The sequence below is a fragment of the Eutrema salsugineum genome, unplaced genomic scaffold (assembly GCF_000478725.1).
Source record: "Eutrema salsugineum unplaced genomic scaffold, Eutsalg1_0 scaffold_11, whole genome shotgun sequence".
Classification (NCBI taxonomy): Eukaryota; Viridiplantae; Streptophyta; class Magnoliopsida; order Brassicales; family Brassicaceae; genus Eutrema; species Eutrema salsugineum.
Window position 1 is genome coordinate 6,404,516 of NW_006256901.1, and position 26,822 is coordinate 6,431,337.

General features: G+C 41.5%; 1 protein-coding gene, 3 non-coding genes and 1 pseudogene across 4 annotated transcripts; 3 read left to right on the top strand and 2 right to left on the bottom strand.

The window, feature by feature from the left end:
* Positions 1-6,910: 6,910 nt before the first annotated feature.
* On the top strand, positions 6,911-7,017 carry LOC112090060. Its single transcript, XR_002901419.1, has one exon. It is a non-coding gene; the product is annotated as a small nucleolar RNA R71 (small nucleolar RNA).
* Positions 7,018-16,265: 9,248 nt separating this feature from the next.
* Positions 16,266-19,999, bottom strand: LOC112089782. The gene is made up of 4 exons (XM_024160539.1): positions 19,934-19,999; positions 17,715-17,789; positions 17,481-17,543; positions 16,266-17,429 (listed from the first exon to the last, which is right to left on the bottom strand). Exons 1-4 carry the CDS (start codon positions 19,997-19,999, stop codon positions 16,266-16,268), a joined length of 1,368 nt encoding a protein of 455 aa, XP_024016307.1.
* Positions 17,194-17,294, top strand: LOC112090156 (annotated as a pseudogene).
* On the top strand, positions 19,180-19,286 carry LOC112090176. Its single transcript, XR_002901524.1, has one exon. It is a non-coding gene; the product is annotated as a small nucleolar RNA R71 (small nucleolar RNA).
* A 3,268-nt stretch (positions 20,000-23,267) lies between the features above and the next one.
* LOC112090054 lies at positions 23,268-23,374 on the bottom strand. The gene has a single exon (XR_002901413.1). It is a non-coding gene; the product is annotated as a small nucleolar RNA R71 (small nucleolar RNA).
* Between the last annotated feature and the right edge of the window lie 3,448 nt (positions 23,375-26,822).

Sequence of the window (26,822 nt, forward strand, 5' to 3'; positions counted from 1 at the left end):
TATAAGGGGTGTCAATCCATATGTGTGGTAGTTAGGCACTAGTTTATGTGATAGGTTCTTAAGTCAAGTAATCAAAGATGAGTTTTGTGAAACCAGCAACAAGAAAGCATAAAACAAGAAACAAACAAGCTATGATTAATGAACTAAGCAAGCAAACAAAACAAGATGATGGTGATTAAGCAAATGATAAAAGCTAAACCTCTAGATGTGATCATTGATTAGGGTGCTTTAGATATTGAATCATGATGCTAAGAACATAATGCAACACTTGCTACTCTTTAGTCTAGGCTTCTTAATCAGATTAATTCATTCCCATGACAATAATCCCTTTGCAAATCACTTAATCAAGTCTAACAACCATTAGATATAATCAAGCAATCAGCAAGCATAATGCATCAAGCCTAATAAGTGACCAAACAATCTCTCAACCAAGAAGACTGAATCTTATACAGAAAGACATAACAAGCAATCACATGATCTCAAACATTTCAACTTAGAACTCTAATCTAGACTAATCCTCTCATGAAGGCATTAATCTCTACACTAATCCACTTTCAAACCAAATCATCATTTGTGAAATATGAATCAATGAGCATTAAGAAACAGTTCTAATATGTCATTCATGCATTTAACAAATCATTCCCATGATGAAAAAGGCATAAACCCTTAAGTTAGCTCATTCAGGCATTTCATCAAACACTTTTGGTGCATGAAATGCCTATGAACCCAGATTTCACTTTCCCAAGGAAATCTGGCATTAGGAGCAACTAACTAAGGAAATGGAATGAGAATCTAAACCCTAAACATCACCAATCAAACATCTAAGCACCCTAATCTACACACCTAGAAGTTTAAAAGATGACTACTCACTAATCATGAAGAACACATCTAATCTTTTGCAAGAGATGATGTTAATCATGATTAGAAGCAGAAATGAGATGATGAGATGATGAGAAACAGACTTAGATTGATTAAATCCTTGAGATCTCTCTTAATCAAAAACGTTTTTACACTAAAAAAGAAAACTAGAGAGAAACTAAGAGAGAAGATAACCCACTTGGGTTTTTCTCCCAAAAAACTATATATACCTAGTGCTAATGGACTGGGTCAGCCCAGGACAAACTGGGTACTGACCCGGCTCAGTTGGGTCAAGTGGAAATCCTGCGGGTCAGTCCAGTATGTCCCAGGTCGCACACCTAAGTCGCAGTAGATGAAGACTTGTCTTGTGAAGCCTGAATCGCCTTGTCTTAGCCGCACGCCTAAGTAGGAGTGTTTTGCGAGTGTTGCTGCGGCTTGGTCCCCTTCCTCTCCAACTCGCAGGGCTAAGGCGGTTTCTGGGGAATGTACAAACTGTGCGGGTTGGTCTCTATTGCACCTAGGTCGCAGGCTCAAGTCGGAGTGATTTGCGAGTGTTGCTGCGGCTTGGTCTCCTTCCTCTCCAACTCGCAGCATCCAGAGCAGCTTAGACCACTTCGCATTCCGGAGAGTGTAACTCCTATGAGACTTGTCCGAATTGAATGATTTCGGTTGCAGAAGACAGAGGACTCATTTATCTCCAACTTTTGTGAAGAAAGCTTCGGTGCTTGGGAAGTGTAAGGCTTCCTGGAGGGCACATCTTTGCAGTGCATGTACACGACCAGAGAGAGGCGTCTAGACATGTGTCCATTCCGGAGACTGTATCTTTCTGCTCATAGATCCGAATTGAATGCTCTTGGACGTTCTGGAAAGAAGGCTCAAATGTCTATGGTTCTCATGAAGGACCCGGAAACTAAATCGGCCTGGAAGTGCACCGTCCTTCGCATCCTTTAGAACTGATCTGCTCGGTCCGGAATACCTGCGAGACTGGGGTTCCTTCCGACAAGCTTATCTCTCTGCTCACGCGTCCGAATTCCACGATTCTACTTGCTAAGAGACCGTGATGCAATGCTCTCCAACTTCTATGAAGCACCCGCCGTCTGAATCGGACCGGAAGGCTCCCCGGACAGGCGATCATTCAGGGGTATCGGATTGCTTCGGAATGAGTGCGAGACCTGTTCGTCTTCCGATTACCATATCTTTCAGTTCTGTGGTCCAAATGCCTTGATTCCAACTGTTATGAACTCTTGACTCAATTATCTCCAACCTTTATGAAGACTCCGATAGCTGAATCTGACCGGAAGGTTCCCCGGACGGGCGATTTCGGAAACGTGTCTGCACCCGGAGATTTTGGCCGAGAGACTTGATTCGCGGTACATGAAAATGGCCGGTAAAGCTTCCCGCGGTACATGGAAATGGCCGGTAAAACCTTCCTGGCCAGCGAGAATGGCCGGTAATCTCCCAGGACCCAATTTTCCACTTTTTTCAAGCTTTGCTCACCATTCCACCTCCTGGATTCATCTTTTCAGCTCCATATTCACCTGATAGACACTCAAAACATGCAATATACTCATTGGGACCTAATGCATCTCCTAAGTTCTAAAACAAACCCTAAGGACCTAAAATGCATGAGATAAGACATGATTTGGACTAAAACATGTACACTAAATGATGCAATTTATGAATATATCAACTCCCCCACACTTATCCTTTGCTTGTCCTCAAGCAAAAGGAACAAATGAGAGAAAGAGGTTGTATGCAATGGGAGTTCACATTTTCTTTTTGAGAGAAGTGATCATAATGAGAATTCAAGTTCATGCTCAATATGCAATGCAAGACCATACTCTGATGTAACAACTCAACAGTAATCTCCACAAGTTCTCTTATTCCTCAACTCTTTGACATTCATTAAGCTCTTTACCAAGTGGATCAAATGATGCAATGTTCAAACAAGCAAAATTTGGCTAGGGTGAGGTAATGAGACTAAAATGATCTCATCAGCGCCTGAGTGGGTTCAATGCAGCAAGGGGATCTCTCTATGAATGATCAAACTTTGGCAGAATGCTAAAGGTAAAAAGCAACCTATGCATACAAGGGCAAGGACTCATCCCACCCCACACTCTACTCAAAGCTTTCTCACTTGTTCAACCTCTCAAGAACCTCACTTTCCACACTCATTTCCTCTCACTAGGGGACTCACTTTTAATTTTCACACTCAAGTCTTGGAGTTCAAACTTTACATAGCTCTTTTGCACTTTCTTTTGTAACTTCTAGCCTCTTTTTCTTTCTTTTTAAAACATTTGAGCTCTTGGGCTTCTTTTCTTTTCTTTTCACTTAGAGGCTAGACTTTTTCTTTTCAAAACACTAAAGCTCACTTTCTTGACTCAAAACTCCAAGACTGATTTCTTTTCTTTTTCTCCTAGTTCTCACCATTCTCCTTTTATTTCCACTCATCTCTCCTTTTTCTACTCACCAACAAGTATTCCCCCACACTTAGTTCTCACCAAATCTCTCAGCTCCTTGATGATGGAACTTAACACTCAGTGAGACTTGCCCTTGTCGCTCTAAACCTAACACTTTCTGCTAAGTTTGATCCAAGGTGGCCTTTCAATCACACACAAACATTTGGCTTGAAGGAAGGATGGGTTCAAGGTGAGGAAAACTGATCCAGATGTGGACTCAGCTATTTGAGCTAAGGAAGAGGGTGGTAAAAACAGGATTCTAGCTCAAATATGTATATAGGTATCCACAAGCTTATTCAAACAATGCATCACAAGATAATTTCATGTCAAGTTCAAGGTTTTCACTTATTAGAGTTGAGTTCAATTCAAAATTGCTTCTCAGATTCAAACCATTTCAAGCCTTGCAAGCACAGAAGTCATTTCACAAGCATATTTAATCCAAATTCTCAAAGTAATGTACTCTCAAGGAAAGAACCTATCATTACTCCCATTTGCATATGATGCAACCTATATGAAAATGCAAACTTGACTCAATCCTAAAATGTGAATGCAACTACATGAGCACTTTTTTTTTGTGAAAAGTTTTCAGATTTTTCCATTTTTTTGGTTTTTATATGCACTTAGATGAATATGCACTAGAATGTGACTCAAGACTCAAAGTGTAAAATAAGAAAATAGAAAACATGATTAGTAAAGGATAAAACTCCTCCCCCACACTTAAATAACACAGTCCCTTGTGTTATAAAAGTATGAGAAAGAAGTGAAACCAAAGCAAACAGGCAAAATGCAAAAGAAAAAGAAAGTCTACATGCTATTTACAAGGTTTTGAGTGTTACCTAGTGGCTGTTGAAATCAGACCCCAATGAGTAGGAGGGGTTCGATGTGTGGCCTGGTCATCCTATGTCTAACCCGCACTCCTATCCCGCAGCTTCTGTTACTTAGGCATTTTGGCCGTTCATCTTTTTGCTGCGGCCTGGCCATCCTCTGTTCTGACCCGCACAACCATCCCGCAGCTTCTGTTACTTAGGCATTCTGGCCGTTCATCTTTTGCTGCGGCCTAGCTCCCTCTCTTCTGACCCGCACGCCCATCCCGCAGTAAATGGGACTTAAACATTTTGGACTTCTCCAGGTTTTGTGCGGCCAGGGTTATTTCACACCAGGTAGCACGCCCAGGCCGGAGTAAATCGCGAGTCTTGCTGCGGCCTGGACTCTTTATGCACTGACCCGCACACCTAGGTAGCACTGAGGCCTTCTTCAAGTTTTTCTGGCTTTAAACAGTTCTCTCAGCTCTCTCACATGATCCATTCCATTCATCACTGAGCTATGTCCTCCAAAAATCACCTAGAACCTGAGACCAACTCACAAAACCCATCAAAAGATCCTAAAAAAGGAAAAGAAATGAGAGAAAAGAATAAAAAGATTATATACAAGGATAAGCTTGGGGTGTCTCCCAAGAGCACTTTGTTTAAAGTCTCTAAGTTTGACTTTGGAAAACCTGTTTTTAGCTTGGGTGAGGTTGAGCACTGATGCTCTTCAGCACTTCAATGGTCCTGAGCATGGAAGCTGAGTTGGTTTGCTGCCTTTGGGAACCATTAGACCCTTGTCCTCTAGATCCCACCTTGAGACCTTTGTCCACCAGCTCTTGAATACCATCTGGGTCTTTATCAAAGATGGCCCTTGTGAGACATGTCCTCACTTCAGCAAACAGACCTGGCTTCCCATTGCAATCCAGCTTATACTTCAGAGAACCATCATCATCAACCCAAGGAGTGAGATCAAAGTCTTGAGAAGAAAGATCAGGTTTAATACTCTTGTCTTCTGATGCTGAGCCATCACTTTTGGTGTTGATCATCCTTAGATCACTAAGTGTAGGAGACCATGAGAGCAAGATGTCTTCTTCTCTGATCAATGGCTGTTCAGTCCCATCCTTGTAAACAGGATTGGTGTGAGGTTCTTTTTCCATTTCCACAGCTGAGAGAGATTTGGATCCACCTAAAATCTCAGCACTTCCTACATACTTCATCTCAAGTACCTTAGGGGGTTCTATCTCTTGAACAACTGATCCACAAAATTCAGCTAAAGGTGGTTGAACAGGGTAAAAGGCATCCTTATCCACCTTTGTGAGCACCACTCTTTGAGTATCAAAGTCAATCATTGCACCAGTGGTGTTGAGAAATGCAGTTCCAAGCAATAGGGGGAGCTCTTTGGTCTTCTTCATCTTCATGATCACAAAATCAGTGGGAATTATGCATTCACCCACTTGAAGTGGATAGTCTTCTAAAAATCCATATGGTTTCTTGGAGTAGGAATCACCAAAGGTGATAGAAGAGGGGTAGGACGTTATAGACTTGACCTTTAGCTTCTCCATCATATCTTTAGACATTATACTCACACTTGAGCCTGAATCACACAAAGCATTCTCAACTCTAAAGTTTCCAAGAGTGCAAGAGATGGTGAACTTCCCTGGGTTGCCTAGCTTTGGGAGGGAGGTGGGCTTCATCTGAGTTGATTCAGAGGTGGAGGCACAATCTGTTAGCTTTGCTTGACCAGTTGGATGCTCCTTTGTTTCAATAGACACTGAATCATTCCCTTGCTGAACAGAAAGAACTGAACCGGCTGCCCCCACACTTTTGCTCTCAATGTCCTCATTGAGTTCATGTAAGAAGCCAATGAAATCATCTATAATGGTGTCCTCATCTACTTGAGTGTGTGCATTCTCAGTAAAAACTTGACCATAAAGGAGGTCTTCAATCTCTTGCACAGCAGCTGAATGGTCCTCACTGGAGTAGATGGCATTGCAATAATCTTTTGAGTTTTGAAGAGCTTTACCAGGAAGAGAGACTTGTGGTTCAGAAGTGCAGATGCCCTTGTTCTTTTTAATAGACTTTAGTTCAGTACCTAGTGTCTCCAGGTCAGATACCATCTTTTGTTGTCCTAGTAAGAGCTGTTGGAGAAGAACATTGAAATCAGGACTTTGTTGAACAGTTGGTGGGCCAAAACCAGGAGGTGGAGCCTTTGGCTGTAGGCTGACTTGATTTGTGAAGCTATTCCCTTGATTCTGAACCGCTGGTTGCTGAAAACCCTGTTGACCTTGGGAGTTACTTTGGTACTGATTCTGTTGAACAAAGCTTTGAGGAGGGTATATTTGGTCTTGGGGGTTGGCCACATTGTTGCTCCTATAGGACAAGTTCTGGTGGTTGTTGAAGTTGTTGTAACCATTGAACTTGTTTTGATTTCCAATGAAGTGCAACTCCTCTTGAGTGAGACCCTCTTCATTGATATTTGTGAAGCATCTCTTCTCCTCACTCACATAGTGTATAGGCTTTTGAGTGGCAGCTAGGGCTTTGTCAAGCTTTATATTCAACACTTTAAACTTCTCTTCCAGCTCTTGGTGTCTACCAGAATCTTCTCCTCTATAGCTTCTATCATAATCTTCCCCATAAGTGTCTTGGCTCATGGCTAAGTTCTCAACAAGTTCCATAGCTGCATTGATTTCTTTTGCCAAGAAATTTCCATTTGATGCTGTGTCCAACTGAATCCTGATCTTAGGAACAGCTCCTCTATACAAAGTGCTAAGGAGAGAGGCTTCTGAAAAGCCATGATGTGGACACTTATTTGTGTAGCTTCTAAACCTGTCCAAAGCTTCTCCAAAGGTCTCATTAGAATGTTGAGTGAAGCTGGAAATCTGGTTCCTTAGCTTTGCAGTCCTTGAGCTTGAGAAGAACTTGGATAGAAAGGCAATCTTGCATTGCTCCCATGTGTGGATGGATCCTCTTGGGAGGTTCTTTTCCCACTGATGTGCCTTATCTCCAAGGCTGAATGGGAACAATCTCAGTTTGAAACTGTCTTCAGATACCCCATTGATCTTAGTGAGATCACAAACTCTGTCAAACTGATCCAGATGCTCCAAGGGATCCTCCATAGGTAAGCCATGGAACTTCTGATTCTGAACCATATTGATCAAAGAGGCCTTCACCTCAAAGTTGTTGTTTTGGACAGGAGGTGGCCTGATTCCTGCTCCATACTGGTGTGCATAAGCTCGGTCATTCTCACCAACAAAGACTGGTTGGGGCTGATGACGTATGGGTGGGTTTGGGTGGGGCTGTGGTGGATTAACCTGAGGTCGGTCTTGGTTCTGGTTACCCTGAGCGTGTCCCTGATGGACCTGAGCCTGTTGAGCCTGAATTCCAATCCCATTACCAGCTCTTTGACCTTGATCAGCTTCTTGAGCCTGATGCTCATTCCCAACTTGCTGATTCATTCCTAACCTCTCCAAGTGAACAGCTCTTTCTCTTTGTCTTCTGGCTTGGCTTCTTGTGATCATAAACCTGAAAACAAAGACAGAGCTTGAAAGGTGATCAGTAAAACAACATAAACCTGAAAACAAAGACAGAGCTTGAAAGGTGATCAGTAAAACAAAATAAACTTGATCTCAAAAACTATATCAGAAACTTTTAAAGCCTTAGATGGGTTATCAATCCCCTTGTCAAAGTAGTATAAGGGGTGTCAATCCATATGTGGGTTATCAATCCCCTTGTCAAAGTAGTATAAGGGGTGTCAATCCATATGTGTGGTAGTTAGGCACTAGTTTATGTGATAGGTTCTTAAGTCAAGTAATCAAAGATGAGTTTTGTGAAACCAGCAACAAGAAAGCATAAAACAAGAAACAAACAAGCTATGATTAATGAACTAAGCAAGCAAACAAAACAAGATGATGGTGATTAAGCAAATGATAAAAGCTAAACCTCTAGATGTGATCATTGATTAGGGTGCTTTAGATATTGAATCATGATGCTAAGAACATAATGCAACACTTGCTACTCTTTAGTCTAGGCTTCTTAATCAGATTAATTCATTCCCATGACAATAATCCCTTTGCAAATCACTTAATCAAGTCTAACAACCATTAGATATAATCAAGCAATCAGCAAGCATAATGCATCAAGCCTAATAAGTGACCAAACAATCTCTCAACCAAGAAGACTGAATCTTATACAGAAAGACATAACAAGCAATCACATGATCTCAAACATTTCAACTTAGAACTCTAATCTAGACTAATCCTCTCATGAAGGCATTAATCTCTACACTAATCCACTTTCAAACCAAATCATCATTTGTGAAATATGAATCAATGAGCATTAAGAAACAGTTCTAATATGTCATTCATGCATTTAACAAATCATTCCCATGATGAAAAAGGCATAAACCCTTAAGTTAGCTCATTCAGGCATTTCATCAAACACTTTTGGTGCATGAAATGCCTATGAACCCAGATTTCACTTTCCCAAGGAAATCTGGCATTAGGAGCAACTAACTAAGGAAATGGAATGAGAATCTAAACCCTAAACATCACCAATCAAACATCTAAGCACCCTAATCTACACACCTAGAAGCTTAAAAGATGACTACTCACTAATCATGAAGAACACATCTAATCTTTTGCAAGAGATGATGTTAATCATGATTAGAAGCAGAAATGAGATGATGAGATGATGAGAAACAGACTTAGATTGATTAAATCCTTGAGATCTCTCTTAATCAAAAACGTTTTTACACTAAAAAAGAAAACTAGAGAGAAACTAAGAGAGAAGATAACCTTCTTGGGTTTTTCTCCCAAAAAACTATATATACCTAGTGCTAATGGACCGGGTCAGCCCAGGACAAACTGGGTACTGACCCGGCTCAGTTGGGTCAAGTGGAAATCCTGCGGGTCAGTCCAGTATGTCCCAGGTCGCACACCTAAGTCGCAGTAGATGAAGACTTGTCTTGTGAAGCCTGAATCGCCTTGTCTTAGCCGCACGCCTAAGTAGGAGTGTTTTGCGAGTGTTGCTGCGGCTTGGTCTCCTTCCTCTCCAACTCGCAGGGCTAAAGCAGCTTAGACCACTTCGCATTCCGGAGAGTGTAACTCCTATGAGACTTGTCCGAATTGAATGATTTCGGTTGCAGAAGACAGAGGACTCATTTATATCCAACTTTTGTGAAGAAAGCTTCGGTGCTTGGGAAGTGTAAGGCTTCCTGGAGGGCACATCTTTGCAGTGCATGTACACGACCAGAGAGGGGCGTCTAGACATGTGTCCATTCCGGAGACTGTATCTTTCTGCTCATAGATCCGAATTGAATGCTCTTGGACGTTCTGGAAAGAAGGCTCAAATGTCTATGGTTCTCATGAAGGACCCGGAAACTAAATCGGCCTGGAAGTGCACCGTCCTTCGCATCCTTTAGAACTGATCTGCTCGGTCCGGAATACCTGCGAGACTGGGGTTCCTTCCGACAAGCTTATCTCTCTGCTCACGCGTCCGAATTCCACGATTCTACTTGCTAAGAGACCGTGATGCAATGCTCTCCAACTTCTATGAAGCACCCGCCGTCCGAATCGGACCGGAAGGCTCCCCGGACAGGCGATCATTCAGGGGTATCGGATTGCTTCGGAATGAGTGCGAGACCTGTTCGTCTTCCGATTACCATATCTTTCAGTTCTGTGGTCCAAATGCCTTGATTCCAACTGTTATGAACTCTTGACTCAATTATCTCCAACCTTTATGAAGACTTCGATAGCTGAATCTGACCGGAAGGTTCCCCGGACGGGCGATTTCGGAAACGTGTCTGCACCCGGAGATTTTGGCCGAGAGACTTGATTCGCGGTACATGAAAATGGCCGGTAAAGCTTCCCGCGGTACATGGAAATGGCCGGTAAAACCTTCCTGGCCAGCGAGAATGGCCGGTAATCTCCCAGGACCCAATTTTCCACTTTTTTCAAGCTTTGCTCACCATTCCACCTCCTGGATTCATCTTTTCAGCTCCATATTCACCTGATAGACACTCAAAACATGCAATATACTCATTGGGACCTAATGCATCTCCTAAGTTCTAAAACAAACCCTAAGGACCTAAAATGCATGAGATAAGACATGATTTGGACTAAAACATGTACACTAAATGATGCAATTTATGAATATATCAAGGTGCCTTGCTTGCATCCCAATCTCTTTCCCAAGCTGTTTGAGAGGCTTGTTGTGGCTGTTCTCCTTGTGATTCACCCTCAGAATTATTGCTTTGCCCCTGAACTCTCTCAGAACCCTCTTGAGAACCCATTTCCTCCTTGGCCGCCATGTTCACACCGACTTGATTCTGCTCGGTGTAGGAGGTCGATATTTTCTTGGCTTTTTGAACCTGTTTACACCGAGCTTTTACACCGACTGAATTCACCTCGGTGTAGACTTAAACCTCGGGTCCTTGTACAGATTTTTGAGACACCGACATCATTTCACTCGGTGTTGCTGGTCAATATATCTTCAGCCTCTGAACTCCCTCTACACCGAGTTGAATACCGACCGAAATCTGCTCGGTATGAACATGTTCCCTTGAAAAAATCTGAGCTTCCAAACCGGTCTAATGGCTTCTCTAGAGCTCTGTGATCTAATTTCATGAAAGAATCAGTGCTTCCTTCTGGTTTGTGGGAGTCAAGAAGCTTCATAAACCCCAAGGTCTCATCCTCTAGATAGCCATACTCACCATGTTCCTTTGTTAAAGCTATTTGGAGAGGGTCTTCAAGATTTAACTCCTCCAAAAGCTCATCAGCTAGCTCATCCATGGTCTCTATGTAGAAGCATTGTCCTTCTATGGTGGGCTTTTTCATCATGTCCTTGATATCAAACTTCAGCTTTTCTTTACCAAGTTGTAGCTCAATGATGCCACCTCTTACATCAATAATAGCTCCTGTTGTGGCCAAGAATGGCCTGCCCAAAATCAGTGGATCAACAGGTTCTTCATCCATCTATAGAACAACAAAATCTGTAGGCACTTCAAAACCACCTATCTTCACTGGTAAGTCCTCTAACATCCCAACAGGTAGCCTCACTGATCTATCAGCTAGGACAAGAGAGATTCTAGCAGGTTTGAACACTCTATATCCAAGCTTCTTTGCTATAGAAACTGGCATTAAGCTGACAGATGCTCCCAAGTCACAAAGACAGCCTGCAAACATCAATGGTCCTATAGCACAAGGGAGAGTGAAGCTCCCTGGGTCAGACAGATTTCTTGGGACTGAACTTCTCTGAATTATGGCACTACACTCTTGGCTAAGCACCACCATACCCTGTAGCTCTTTGTTTTGTTCAAGATAGCATCTTTTAGAAACATTCCAAGCTTAGGCATCATCAGAAATGCTTCAATGAGAGGCATTATAAGTGGTGACTCATTAAGAGTCTTCTTAAAGAGTGCCCTTGCTTTATCTGCAATCTGATTCTTGAATCTTCCTGGATATGGGAGCTTAGGTTGATAGGGAGGTGGTGGAACATAAGGCTTTTCTGGTTCTGATGGCTTTTCCACCTCTTTGTCCTTCCCTTTCTTTGATCTTTCAGCTTCTTGATCATCCCTTGGGGCTGCCTCCTCACCAATTTGATCATTGTTCTCAATGATCACATTGTTGTGCTCTATACCTTGTAGCTCTTTGCCACTTCTCAATGTAATGGCTTTAGCATACTCCTTTGGGTTTGGTTCAGGCTTACCAGGTAAGCCACCTAGGCTTCTTGAAGTGGATGCCTGATTCTGTTTCAGCTCCTTGATGTCTTGCTGCATAGATACATACTGACTTGCAAACATTTGTTGACCCTGAAGCAGCTGTTGTAGAATCCCAACCATATCTGGCCCAATCTGCTGCTGCTGGTGAACCGGTGCTGACTGAAACTGATGCTGAACCAGCGCTTGCTTCTGAAACTGTGGTTGACTGAACCCTGGTGGTGCTTTTGGCTGTTGCTGTAAACTGAAACTAGAGCCTTGAAGTGGTTGCTGCTGATGCTGACTGTAACCCTGATTCTGAACAAACTGATTCTTAGGTTTAAAGGACCCTTGAAAGTTGTTCTTGGGAACAAAATTCTGTGGAGCTTGAGAGGTAGGGTAGACATGGTCTTGTGGGTTAGCTACATTGGAATTCCTGTAAGAGAGGTTCTGATTGGCATTGGCATACTGATATCTTTGAAACCTCTGATTCCCAATATAGTTTAGCTCTTCCTGAGTAAGACCCTCTTTACTGATGTTCTCCAATCATTGAGAAGGTTCCTCAAACTCTCCTACAAAGTGCATTGGCTTTTGAGTGGCCAATAACACCTTCTCCAGCTTGCTTTCAAGTGTTTTAAAGTCCTTCTCATACCTTTGATCCCTGCTTGAATTCTCACTCCTATTGGCTCTATCAAAATCTTCTCCATAGGTGTCATTGCTCATTGCTAGGTTCTCTACCAGCTCTAAAGCAGCATGAATATCCTTCCCCAGAAAGTTTCCATTTGATGCAGTATCCAGTTGATTCCTGATCTTTGGAAGAGCCCCTCTATAAAGTGTCCTTAGAAGAGAAGTGCTTGCCCTCAAGCAAACAGAACACCAAATAAGAGAAAGAAGTTTGAAAACACGGAGACTCAACCTTTCATTGGAACATCGCTTTGACCGATCACCCTGCAACTCAACTACTGCTTCATCATTCCAAATCGAACCACCATGTACTTCTCCGCAAACATTCACAGTTTCCCAGATTAAGTCCAAAATTCCACAAAATTGTCCATAAACCCTCATCGCTGGATCTCACTGATGATTCAGATGCCAAGAATGATATATCATGGTTTTTATGGTTTTTAAACCATGGTATATGTCTTATTTATAGAGTCTTTCTAGTGTTTTTCGAGTCTTTTGGAGTCTTTTCAGGTCATAGGTACGTTTGGAGCTTAACTGGAGACTTTGGAGTACTTTGGAGCTTAATCAGGATCAAATTCGTCAAGTATGGATTTTGTGCTTTAGTGACGCTCGACACCATGGAGAGTGACGCGCGACACTTGTTGCAGAAATAAGGAAAACGTGATTTTGTTTCCTATTTGAAGAAGGAGTTGGGCCCAAACGTTTTCAAGGAAGCCCAAAACGTGTCTTAGAGATATATATAGGGTTTTTATTCCCTTTTTACGAACACCTTAGATTTTCTTAGAGAGAGTTTTTGTTTTTGAGAGTTTTTGGGGAGACAAGTCTGAAACTCTGTTCCGGAGAGAGAAGATTTCGAACCCCTGTTTATTAATCTATTTACTGCTTACTGCAAGCTATTCAATCATGCTTATTGCTTCAATCTCCATGTCTGAGTAGTTTGCTTGTTAGGTTTAGGGTTCTCATAAAGGATTTCATTGGATGTTAGATTTATTGGTTAGTTAAGGTTCATAATCTATTTAGTTCTTCACCATAGGTGGTTCTTAAAGCTAATTCTGGACTGGCCACCTAGAACTTAGATCTTAGGTTAATTGATTGACACGGAAGTGTAATTGAATAACTGGAAAGAACCTAGGGTGAGCAAAGTAGCTATTCGCAAAGGAATTTGGTTTAGATACTTTGTGAACATATCGAACTTGAGCATTAAAGCTGGTTTAAATCTTTAGGGTTTGCAAAGGAATTTGGAATTCTAGGATTTTGACTTAGATAATTCTCACAACGGAAGTTGGTTAATTATAATTCTGTGATTCGAGTTCAAGAACTGTGCTTAAACCTGAACCCTGACTAATCGATTGATCTGCATGCATTGATTTCCTGAGAAACGCCCTAAGCCTAATCTCCATCCATCTGAATCTTACAAACCGTTTTTATTGCTGCTTAGTCTAATTCTGTTGCATTGCTATTTATTTACAATATTTCTGCTTAGCGTAATTCAATCTCTATAAGGTTTATTGAGTGATCTCTTGTCTCTGTGGTTCGACCCCTACATACTACAACTGCACATCTGTGCTCTTGCAGAGTAGCTTAGGGATTAAACTTTGAGCAGATCAAAGAACCTTCTAGATTCTTTCCCGTACTATACTCAAACAAATAAGCCATACACACTTTGGTACTTTTTCTCTCCCCCAGACTTATTCTTTTCGCACACTCATCATCTTTTTCTTTATGGCATATACACGATAAGGTTAAAGCTGCGAGTACTGATGGTGTTTGCCATCGAGTCCCCGATTTGTCCCCTTATCTTGTATCAAAGGTTTTCAGCAAATAGTGGGGTCATAGGAAACTTTCCTACCCCTCGCTTCCTTCCTTTGTGTGATCATTCCAACTTAGAAGTGAAAATGGGATCCTTGGAAATTTTCCTAGCCCTTCACTCCTAAGCTAAAATCATCTCAATCTTTTCGCCTTTTTCTTTCTTTCTTCACCTTTTTAGCTCGTCACAGGGAGAGAAACACCAACATTAAATTTCACACAGCTTTCATTTGTCAAGTTTGAACGAGGAATCAAGCTCTATGAACATCAGTCACATCAATGAGGTAAAAGAAAGAGTTCAGAAATTAGCTCAGGTTAGTGGATTCTGTTAAAAACATGGACGCCTCTAGTCAACTGGTCAGCCTTTGGATTTTTCATTAGTCAGAACTAGACTGAATCTGCAGCAATGGTCACTTAAATAAAAGGTCAACACAATAATTCCAGGAAAAGCATCATAATCTCCAACAAGTATTGACTCAAAAACGTTTTGACACGACTGACTCTTAAGAAAAACAAACACAATGTCAGCGATTACCTCCCCCAGACTTAAACAACACTGTCAAGAGTGATATCTAGTCTGAAGGTGGCGAAACAAAAGAAAGGAAACAGAGAAACGCAGTAAAAACAGAGAACTTACCTGGCTGCAATGATGGTGTCGACCGATACTGATGATGGTGTCGTGCGACACTTGTTCTCTTCGTACCGAATTGCAACAGAGCAATCCGAATTTCTGGTTTGACTCCGGTTTCCCGATTTCCTAATTTTTTTTTTTTACTGGTGTCGACCGACACTGATGGTGGTGTCGCTCGACACCAACCACTTCGTATCTGCTACACCTAAAACACAAAAACAAAAAACAAAAATCATAAAGAAACAAAAAGACTTATGTAAAGACTTACCAGTGGGTTGCCTCCTACCAAGCGATTGTTTTAAGTCATTAGCTTGACTATGGATAGACTATGCATCTGGTGGATCAGACAGTGGCAAAGAGTGCCTCTGTGAAATTCGTCTCATCCATGGTGGTGTGTAAGCGTTGTGCGCATGAGGTCGTCCAAGGAATGCAGGAATAGCACCAGGGTGGGATCTATGTTTGTGTGGCCTTGACCTTTGCTTTGGTGGAGATGAAGAGAGTGAGATGTTTTGAGCTTCCTGATCAATAGCAGTCACTGGTCCTGTAGACGTTTTTGTCAACTCAGGTTGATCTCTCACCTTCTCAGCAGCAAACACGTTCTGATCTCCAACTATCACTTCAGGTGTTGCACTGACTTGGAATGTCTGACCATCTTTGGTTGAATCCTTCAGCTTCTCCATCTTGAAAATCATGATGATATCTCCCAAGTGGAGATCAAGGTTACCATGCTTGACATCAATTACCGCTCCAGCTGTAGCTAAAAATGATCTTCCCAGGATAAGAGGATCTTTGGGTTCCTCTCCATATTCCAGAACCACGAAATCTGTAGGAATTATGCAATCACCAACTTTAATCGGAACATCCTCCAAAATACCTTTTGGAATTCTTTTAGATCGATCTGCTAGGATCAAAGAGATCTTAGTTGGCTTGAAGTCAGTCATCCCAAGGTTAACAGCTACAGAGTATGGCATGAGGTTGACACTCGAACCAAGATCACACAGCGATCTCTTGAACCTCTCTGAGAAGATAGAGCAGTCCAAAATAAAGCTTCCTGGGTCTGAGAGCTTCTCTGGAATCTTATTCTGAATCACAGCACTGACCTGTTCAGAAATCATCATCACTCCTTCCTCATGACTCAGATTATTAGTCACCATCCTCTTCACAGTGTCTGAGAGTAGGAGCAATCTTCACAGCATCAACCAAAGGAATCTCAATCACAAGCTTCTCCATCAAAGCCTTGCATCTAGCATCATCTAACTCCTGCTTGGACTTCCTAAGACTCCTTGGGTAAGGAACCTTAGGTTTGTAGACTCTTTCTTCCGTTGGTTTCAGATTCTGAACAACTTCAGCTTCACACTAGTGGTGGTGTCGCTCGACACTGGCTCTGCAGTTTTGAAATTTTCTTCAGATTCGTCAAACTCCACGATTGCATCCTCAGAAACACCCTTTTTAAGCACAGGAGTCAACTTTTTACCACTCCTTAACGAGATGGCACTGCAATAATACCTAGGATTGGTATCAGTCTTCCCAGGAAAGAATCCGTCTTGCCTTTTTACAGACTCTGCAGTTTGAGCAACCTGAGTATCAAGCTTCTTGACATGAGTGTTCAGAACTTCAATTTTTCCATTCTGATCCAGATACAGAGCATCAATCTTCCCATTGAAATCCACAGTCATCTTCTGCTGTCCTTCCAAGATCTGTTCCAGCATGGACTTCACCTCATTATTTGGAGTTTGAGTAGGAGGAGAACCATAGTTCCTTGAAAAACTGTTGTTGCAGTAGGATGTCTGGTACTGAGGTTTGGAGCTGTAACCAGAAGAGTTCTGATTACCTGTGAAGGTACTCCTCTGATTATTTCCAGGGTAGTTCGTGTTCCCTTGCCCAGAACCAAATCTCTGACCCTGAAATCCAGCTCCATTGATGAAGTTAACATCCTCTTCCTCAAAAGCTTCACCTGGTCCGAAATTCTGAACTTCTGCAGGGTATCTGACAGATTTCTTACCCACAAGAAGACTATGCACAGAGTCTAGCTTAGCCTTCACCTCAGCAATCTGCGATTCATCCATGTTTCCAGCCTGCTTCCTTCGCTGATCGTCTGCATTCTTGGTACTATTGCTAGATGCCAAGTTCTCAATAAGCACAACAGCGTCTTTAGGGTATCTGGTGTTGAAATTCCCATTGCTTGCAGCATCAAGAGCCATCTGATACCTCCAATCAACACCCCTGAAGAAAATACCCAACAGCTGCACATCGCTGAAACCATGATGGGGGCAATCTCGCTGGTACGACTTGAGTCTCACCCAAGCAGCTTTGAACGCCTCAGTTGGTCCCTGAGAAAACGTTGAGATTTTGAGTCTCCACTCTTCAGACCTGGCATTGTCATAGAAGTTGTGCAGGAAGGCATTCCTGGTCTCTTCCCAAGTATTCAACGAACCAGGCTCCAACTGCTTCAACCAATTAGCTGCTTCTCCAGCAAGAGAGTATGGGAACAACTTGCAGAAGAGGAAATCATTGGACACTCCATTGTACTTGATGCTGGTGACCAAGTCCTCAAACCTCTCAATATGATCCATCGGGTGCTCATGAGAAAGACCATGGAAAGGATGCTGACCCACAAGAGTGTAATACACAGACTTGAGCTCAAAATCGTTCCTCTAAAACGCAGGAGCGCGAATCGCAGACCGATTTTCATAGAATTGCTCAGGCCTATTGTAGTCACCCAGCGTCTTGATGATGTTACCCTCTCCATCAAGTCGCTGGCCTCTCTCATTACACACATGACCATCTTGGTCTCTCCAGACTCCAGCATCATCACGAACCAATGCCAGTGCGTTCTCCATCTTTGCTAGTTTCTGAGACAAAGAGAAAGAGCAATGTAAGTAACATAGTAAAAATAAAATTAAGAAAAACGACGGGTGTGGCTCGACACCAATGCTGGTGTCGCTCGACACTAAGAAAAACTTAGTCAAAATTCAAGAACTAAAGTTTAATGGCGAAAATCAAGTCCCCGACGACGGCGCCAAAACTTGATCTGCTCAAAGTTTAATCCCTAAGCTACTCTGCAAGAGCACATATGTGCAGTTGTAGTATAATAGGGGTCGAACCACAGAGACGAGAGATTCGCACAATAAACTATCTAGGCTTGAATTACGCTAAGTGAAAACGATGAAAATAACAGCAGCTATAAAATCAAACGGTTGTAAAATCAATGAGTAAGAGATAGGCTCAGGGTATTTCTCAGGAAATCAAAGTATGCAAATCAATCAATTAGTCAGGGTTCAGGTTTAAGCACAGTTCTTGAACTCGAATCACAGAATTATAACTAACCAACTTCCGTTGTGAGAATTATCTAAGTTAAAATCCTAGAATTCCAAATTCCTTTGCAAATCTTACAGATTTAAACCAGCTTTAATGCACAAGTTCGATATGTTCACAAACCAGCTAAACCAAATTCCTTTGCGAATAACTACTTTGCTCACCCTAGGTTCTTTCCAGTTATTCAATTACACTTCTGTGTCAATCAATTAACCTAAGATCTAAGTTCTAGGTGGCCAGTCCAGAATTAGCCTTAAGAACAACCTATGGTGAAGAACTAAATAGATTATGAACCTTAACTAACCAATCAATCTAACATCCAATGAAATCCTTTATGAGAACCCTAAACCTAACAAGCTAACTACTCAGACATGGAGTTTGAAGCAATAAACATGAATGAATAGATTGCAGAAAACAGTAAGTAGATAAATAAACAGGGGTTCGAAATCTTCTCTCTCCGGAACAGAGTTTCAGACTTGTCTCCCCAAAAGCTCTCAAAAACAAAAGTCCTCTCTAAGAAAATCTAAGGTGTCGATAAAAAGGAATAAAAATCCTATATATATATATATATATATATATATATATATCTCAAAAACACGTTCTGGGCCTTTTTGGAATTATTCGGGAACTTCTGGGCCCAACTCCTTCTTCAAACAGGAAACAAAATCGCCTTTTCCTTATTTATTTGACAAGTGTCGAGCGTCACTCTCCATGGTGTCGAGCGACACTAAAGCACAAAATCCATCCTTGACGAATTTGATGCTGATTAAGCTCCAAAGTGCTCCAAAATCTCTAGTTAAGCTCCAAACGTACCTAAGACCTGTAAAGACTCCAAAAGACTCGAAAGACATTAAAGAGACTCTATAAATAAGACCTATACCATGGTCAAAAACCATAAAAACCATGATATATCAAGAAGCCTCACTAAACCCATGGTGTGGGCATTCGTTAGTGTAGCTCCTGAATCTCTCCCATGCTTCACCAAAACTCTCATTGCTATGTTGAGTGAAGCTGGAGATTTGGTTTCTCAGCTTTGCTGTTCTGGAAGTTGAGAAGAACTTAGACAGAAATGCCTGCTTGCATTGCTCCCAGGTTTGAATGAAGCCTCTTGGAAGATTCTTCTCCCATTGGTGTGCTTTGTCACCAAGACTGAAGGGGAATAATCTGAGTTTGAAGCTGTCCTCAGATAATCTATTTATCTTTGTCAAGTCACAAACTTTATCAAACTGGTCCAAGTGTTCCAAAGGATCTTCCATTGGCAATCCATGGAACTTGGAGTTTTGGACCATATTCAGCAAAGATGCCTTGACTTCAAATTGTTGTTCTGCACCGGTGGTGCTTGAATTCCTGCTCCATACTGATGAGTATTGGCCCTGTCATTCTCTCCTACATAGACCTGTGGCTGCTCATATCTCCTTGGTTAGTTTTGGAAGGATTGATGGTGGTGAACTTGTTGTTTTTGCTGTACATTGGCATGGTGCCTTTGCTGATGAGCTGGAGCTTGTCCCTGGTGGACATAAGCTTGCTGTTGATGCACCTGTTCCTGCTGAACATTACCCTGATGGAACCCATGCCCAGCTCCATTACCAGCTCCATTTCCAGCTGCATTACCAGCTCCATTACCAGTGGCATTACCAACTCCATTACCAGCGGCATTACCAACTCCATTACCCTGCTGCACCTGAGCCTGTTGCCCTTCTTGAACCTGCGGCTCAATGTCAACCACATGCTGTCTATGATCTTCCATATCAGCCTGATCAGTCTGTCTTCCACGCCTATCACTTCTCCTTCTTGGAACCAAAAGATTGATGTTGTCGTTTAGAGGGAAAGGTGGACCACAGCTTCTGACCTGGACCTCGTGTTCATACACCTGAAAGCAAAAACAGAACTTGAAAGTAATCAGTAAAAAAAAAAAATAAGTACTTGATCTCAAGAACAGATCAGAGCCTAATGCTAAACAACCCAAAATTTGGCAACGGCGCCAATTGATAGACAAGACTTTTTATGGTATTAGGGCTATCAATCCCCTTGTCAAAGTAGCACAAAAGAGGTTGTCAATCCAAGAATGTGGTGATAGACACTAAGCTATGTGATCAGTTTCTCAATTCAAGTAAACAAGTGAGGTTTTGATTGACTAATGACAACTAAAAACTTAAAACAAGATTATTGACTAATCAAATGATCAAAAAAGAACTAAGCAAATGACAAGTGATGTGAATATGAGATGATGGAAGCATGAGATTCTAGACATGATAGTTGGCTAGGGTGCTTTGGTGCTAAACCAGAAATTCTAATGACAATTATGAAACATGATTCAAATGATTTAGAACTCTAATATAGATTAATCCTCTCATGAAGGCATTAATCTCTATACTAATTTACTTTCAAACCAAATTCCCATTTGTGAAATATGAACTAGTAAGCATTAAGAATCAACTCTAATATGTCATTTATGCAATTAACAAACATCATCATGGCATTAATATATAAACCTCTAACACAGCTCTTTCAGAAATTTCATCAAACACTTGTGGTGCATGAAAAACCCAGATTCTAGAAGTGATGTCCAAGGATCTAGCTTTAGGATCAGCTGTTTAGAGAGATGAATCAATAAATCTAGCCCTAATCACTCCTAATCTAACACTTTAGCATCCTAACCTACATATCTAGAACCTCATTAAACAAACTACTCACTAATCATACTAATCTCTCTTAAACCTTTGCAAATAGAGTAGATTGGCATGATTAATGATGGGAAATGGAGATGGAGATAGTAGATGATGATGGATTGCAGTTCTAAACACAAAGATCCTTGATCTCTCTTGATTAAAACTCACAAAGGAATGGAAGATGAAGATGGAAATGATAGATAATGATGGATTTCAAATTTAAACACTAAGTACTCTCTTGATTCAAACCTAGAAAATAAAGATCTCTCTTACAAAGTTTAGGTCTTTTCCAAAAGAGGCAAGGAAACAAAGAGAATAAAGCTTAGTCTGCTGGATAATGCCTAAACTAGGACAAACTAGAACCAAGAATATATAGGTAGGGTTTATTGATGGGCAAACCTAGGACAAACTAGGTATTGGCCCCAAAAAGGCCCACAAAAATGTATTGGTTCGAGAATGAATCAAGGTGATTTTTCCCAGTGCAGGACGTCGATATTTCTTCGACAATTTGAGACTGGTTACACCGAGACACTACACCGGCTGAACTCACTTCGGTGCGGCGTTAAGGATAGGTTCAAGGGATCAATACCGAGCAGGATTCAGTCGGTGCAGCATCTTGGCAATTCTTCAGGATTTGGACTTCCAAGAATCGGCCAAAAACGTCAAAACTCCAAGGTCATATCGACCAGATTTTGGTCGGTATTCCTTCTCGATAAGAATGTAGACCGCTTGCACCAAATCCTTCATAACTCCTTGCTCACTGGTCCGAACCTTGATCTTCTAACTCCACGAACCAGATGACGTACTTAGCTCCACGTTTGGTGAAGGGCTCAACCCCGTTTGACGTCGTTAGACCCCCTGTCTCGTCGGTTCTTTGAGGCGCACCGCGTAATTTCTGATCGGGCCGTAAGACATGTGTTCCTTCCGGTGGTGATATCTCCCAGCTCACGGCTCCAAATCGTCTTATTTCAAGTGTTCCTGAAACTAGACTCTTTCTTCTTGATTCTTGGTGAAGACACCGGAGGTTGAATCGCAGTTCCTTCGTCTCAAGCGATCATAGTAGGGATCTCATCGGCACCAAACCATCTGTCCGAGTTGCTGTACACAGGTGAGGGTTCCTCCTTGATCCCAGCTCCAAGTTGCTCCAAAAAGTCTATAAATGACCTGAGAATACTCCAAAAATGCAGGACACTCTAGGACCTAATGCAATTCCTAAACAAAGCTAGAACCAAAGACAAACTCTAATAAAACTAGCTAAATGTATGCATAAGACTCAATATTTCGACAAAAATGCAATCCTAAACATGACAAAATATGAGTATATCACTTAGTTGCATTTTTAATCTTGTTTAGTACTGTTTTAGTTTACTTTGTTTACACTTGTTTCTTATTTGAAACTAAAAACTGTTTCTCTTGCTTGAGTTAAGTTGAAACTTACATTGACTAGTGTCTAATCTCACCCAAAATGGTGTGACACCATTTGTACTACATGATTAAGGGATTGATAACCCATTAAGAGCCTTCAAAACTCTTACTTATCAATTGGCGCTGTTGTCATTTGGGTGATTAATTTAGCATTAGTTACTGAGTTTAACTTGAGATCAAGCTTTCTTTTATTTTGCTGATAAGACTTTCAAGTTTTGTCTTTGAGCACAGGTGTATGAGAACAAGATCACGGAGTTCTGACCCTCCTCTTCCTTACAACAACAATATCAACCTGTTAGAAAGGAGAGCAAGAGAAAGAGCTTCTCATCTAGAAAGGTTGGGAATGAAACAACATATGGAACAAGCTGAGCATCAGGCTCAAGTAAATCAGGCTCAGGCTGAGAGGAATGAACAGCAGGCATTTGTTAACCAGAATATGGCACAAAGGAATGAACGCCAAGCTCAACAGAATCAACAACAAGAGGCTAGGAATGAGCAGCAGGCTCACAACAATCCGCAGCCTCAGCCACAAGCTCCTAGGCGTCAAGAACCTCCACCAGTGTTTGTGGGAGAGAATGACCGAGCCAATGCACACCAATACATGGCAGGCATTTAAGCTCCTTCATTCCAAAACAATAACTTTGAGGTGAAGGCATCTTTGCTTAACATGGTTCAGAACTCCAAGTTCCATGGCCTACCTATGGAGGATCCACTAGAGCATTTGGATCAGTTTAATAGGGTGTGTGATCTGACTAAGATCAATGGAGTTTCAGAAGACAGCTTCAAGATAAGTTGTTCCCATTCAGCTTGGGAGATAAAGCTCATCAGTGGGAGAAGAACTTACCAAGAGGATCAATTCAGACTTGGGAGCAGTATAAACTAGCCTTCTTATCTAAGTTTTTCTCAACCTCAAGGACAGCCAAGTTGAGGAACCAGATATCAAGCTTTACCCAGCACAACAATGAGAGCTTTGGGGAAGCTTGGGAGAGGTGTAGAACTTACACAAACCAATGTCCCCATCATGGTTTTTCTGAGGCTTCACTCTTGAGTACCCTGTATAGAGGAGCACTTCCAAAGATCAGAAATCAGTTGGACACAGCCTCGAATGGGAAATTTTTGGGTAAGGAGATAAATGCTGCTCTGGAACTGGTAGAAAACTTAGCCATGAGTAATGACACTTATGGGGAGGATTTTGATAGAGCCAACAGAACTGAGGGCTCAAGTAAATAACAAAGGATGGAGAAAGACATTAGAGAGCTACAGAGTAAACTTGATAAAGTTTTAGTGGCAACTCAAAAGCCACTACACTTTGTGGGTGAATTTTATGATCAGTCTCCAAGTTTTGAAAATGTCAATGAAGAAGGTCTTACACAAAAGAATATTAACTACTTTGAGAATCAGAACAGGTTTCAAAAGTACAATAATTTCAACACCAACCAGAACCTATCCTATAAAAGCACTAATGTAGCTAATCCTCAAGACCAAGTCTACCCTCCTTAACAAGGTCAACAGAGTTTTGTTCCCAAAAACCAATTTCAAGGGAACTTTCAGCCGAAGCAGCAGTTAGTACCACAGCAACAAGGGTATGGACAGCAACAGCAACCGATTCAGGGTACCAACTTCACCAGCCAACCACAGCAACACAAGAATCCACCGGGGTTTTGACAACAGCAGCTGAGTCAGCCACAACCGGTTCAGCAACAGCAGATGGGGTCTGAGTTGTTTGGAGTGTTACAGCAGATTCTACAGGGTCAACAAAGGGTTGAAAGTGGTTTCTCTGATTTGGGTCCTAAGTATGCGGCAATGCAACAAGAGATCAAGGAGTTAAGGCAGAATCAAGCCTCTTCCTCAAGACAACAAGGCACTTTACCTGGTAAACCTGAGCCTAATCCAAAAGAGTATTGCAATGCTATAAATCTTAGATGTGGAAAACAGTTACCAGAGAGCCTAGACAAGTGCTCATTGAGGACACTGAGCAAGTTGGTGGGGAAGCAGCTCAAAGGAGTGAGCTAGAAGATCAAGTTGCCAAGGGTAATGAGAGTAAAGAGGTGGAAAAGGATGTGGTGCCTGAGAAACCATATGTTCCACCACCACCATACCAGCCTAAACTCCCATTTCCAGGGAGGTTTAAGAAGCAGATCTTAGACAAGGCCATAGCTGTTTTTGAGAAGCACCTAGAGAAGACTTAAATGACCATGCCCATCATAGAAGCATTCCTTATAGTTCCACAGCTTGGGAAGTTCTTAAAATATGCCATTTTGAACAAGACAAAGGAACCACAAGGAATGGTGATTCTAAGTCATGAGTATAGTGCAATTATTAAAAGGAAGACCATCCCTAGGAATCTGTCTGATCCAGGGAGCTTTACACTGCCATGTACTATTGGTCCTTTGAAGTTTGTGATGTCGTGAGGGTGAGGGTGTGTCAAGTTTTACCCTAAATGAAATCAATAGCTACAAGTGCACAGATGATCGATTGTAGTACTTAGGGATCGAATCCACAGGGCAGGAGGATCTTTCCTGCAAAAGCCTTCGAAAGAAATGTGAAGTATGGAAGTCTAGAACCAGGCGATTTTTGGAGGGGTTTTGATGGTGTCTTTAAAACATAAAAACTAATCTTAACGGGAAAATACAAGAATTAAAATGACCTAATAACTAAACTTAAATAAATCGACTAAAAACGAGAAAACGGCTAGACCTAATTGCTTGTATGAGAATCGGCTGAATGAGTAAAATACTAGACTTAAAACTTGAATGGAAATCGGTGTAAAAGAATAGAAAAGAGGCGCTAGGTTTTCAGGGAAATTCTCTCCGGGAGATGAACGATTCCAAACATTGCTAAAGAGTAAATTAAAAGATTCTAGCTAAAACTTTCACAACTCGAGTCACAAACGTATGAATACACCACTGACGTGATCATAAACAACTATCTCTCTCAGCTCTGACCAGTAGGTTTCCACTCTGGCCCTGGAAGAGAAAAGATGCAGTTTTGCTTAAAATTCGTCAACATTCACAGCTCTCCCATAGGTAGGTTTCCACTCCTATGGTCGATCTGCTCTTCTCAAACTAGATCTGGTCCTGGATGAAAACTTTCGCAACACCGAGGACCTATATCAGATTGGAGTTATGATGCTACTCCCATGCATTATAAATAAGTTTAGAAGAAAAAGTTCTAGAATTCGGCTTCAATAGCTAATGGAATCCTCATCGAACATGTATAGCCCCCATTGAAAATCCCTTAAACCCAACAATAAAACTACTCATACATGATTAAAGAAAGCAAAAACATTGTCTTGAAAAGCTGAGCAGTAATCGAAAATGAAGAAGCAACAAAAAGGGTTCAAGAGATAGATCTCTATCTTCCTCAACCTAAAAACTAAGAAAATGAAAGACAAAAACTTAAAAGCTGCAAAAAGAGTAAAGTGTATGTGTGTGTCTCTTCTATGGCTCCTAAAAACATGTATTTATAGTGTTCAAGTCGTCACTTATGGTTTCTCCAAATGAGGGAATCAATTTGGGCTTGAAAATGGGCTTCGGGGTCGGACAGCCATTCTCCGCGGTCGGGAAGGTCGGGACCATGGTGAAGTGGTTGCTGGCCGCGGAGGAATGCTTGCCAGCTGATTTACGGGACATCTTACTCTTCGCATAACTTTTGATTGAACCATTAGATTACCGAGCTGTGAAGTGTGCTGAAAAGCTGGTAGTTCCATCTTTAAGGTCTCCAAAGTTGAGCTGGATCACACGGTGAGAAGTTCTTCATTTGAGGGTGAACTTCTGACGGTTTGACTCTAAGCTAAAATCTGGTCTTTTATCCATTTTGTTAAACTTTTTCCTAACTTTCCTGAAAAGATTCTTGAAACTACAAATACTAAAAAAAAAAAAACACTTGAAAGCAATAAAAAACATAGAGAAAGTATTTCAAAATGATACTTAAAAGTGGTCAAAATACGGTGTTATCAGTTTGTAAGCTGCTTATGTGACTTAGGAGCTTCAGTGAGTTTGATACCTTACTCTATTGCAAAGAAGTTGGGATTCAATTCCTACAAGCCAGCAAGAATCTCTTTAGTGCTTGCTGATAGATCAGTAAGGCTCCCCATTGGAATGCTTGAAGATCTACCTCTTAAAGAAGGTGAAATTGAGATCCCAATAGACTTTATTGTCTTGGAGATGGATGAGGAACCTGTTGATCCTCTCATTTTAGGAAGGCCTTTCCTTGCCACAGCAGGAGCAATCATTGATGTTAGAGGTGGAATGATTGAGCTACATATTGGATCAGAAACTATGAAGTTTGATGTAAAGGAAATGATGAAGAAGCCAACAATTGGTGGACAGATCTTTTACAATGAAATAATGGAGGAGCTTGCTGATGAGCTTCTTGAAGAGTTGAACACTGAGGATCCTCTTCAAGTTTTCTTAACCAAGGAAATGTTGAACATGGGTATTTGGCTGAAGAAAGTGAATCTTACAAGCTGTTTTT

What these genes read in the sequence shown, in the direction of transcription:
- LOC112089782 (XM_024160539.1), bottom strand. Translation starts at nt 19,999, where the DNA reads ATGGAAGATCATAGACAGCATGTGGTTGACATTGAGCCGCAGGTTCAA. An exon ending in GGAGAGACCAAGATGGTCAT is followed by an intron (nt 17,544 to 17,714) that starts GTGTGTAATGAG and finishes CTTGTGGGTCAG; the next exon opens with CATCCTTTCCATGGTCTTTC. An exon ending in TTGAGAGGTTTGAGGACTTG is followed by an intron (nt 17,430 to 17,480) that starts GTCACCAGCATC and finishes CTCTTCTGCAAG; the next exon opens with TTGTTCCCATACTCTCTTGC.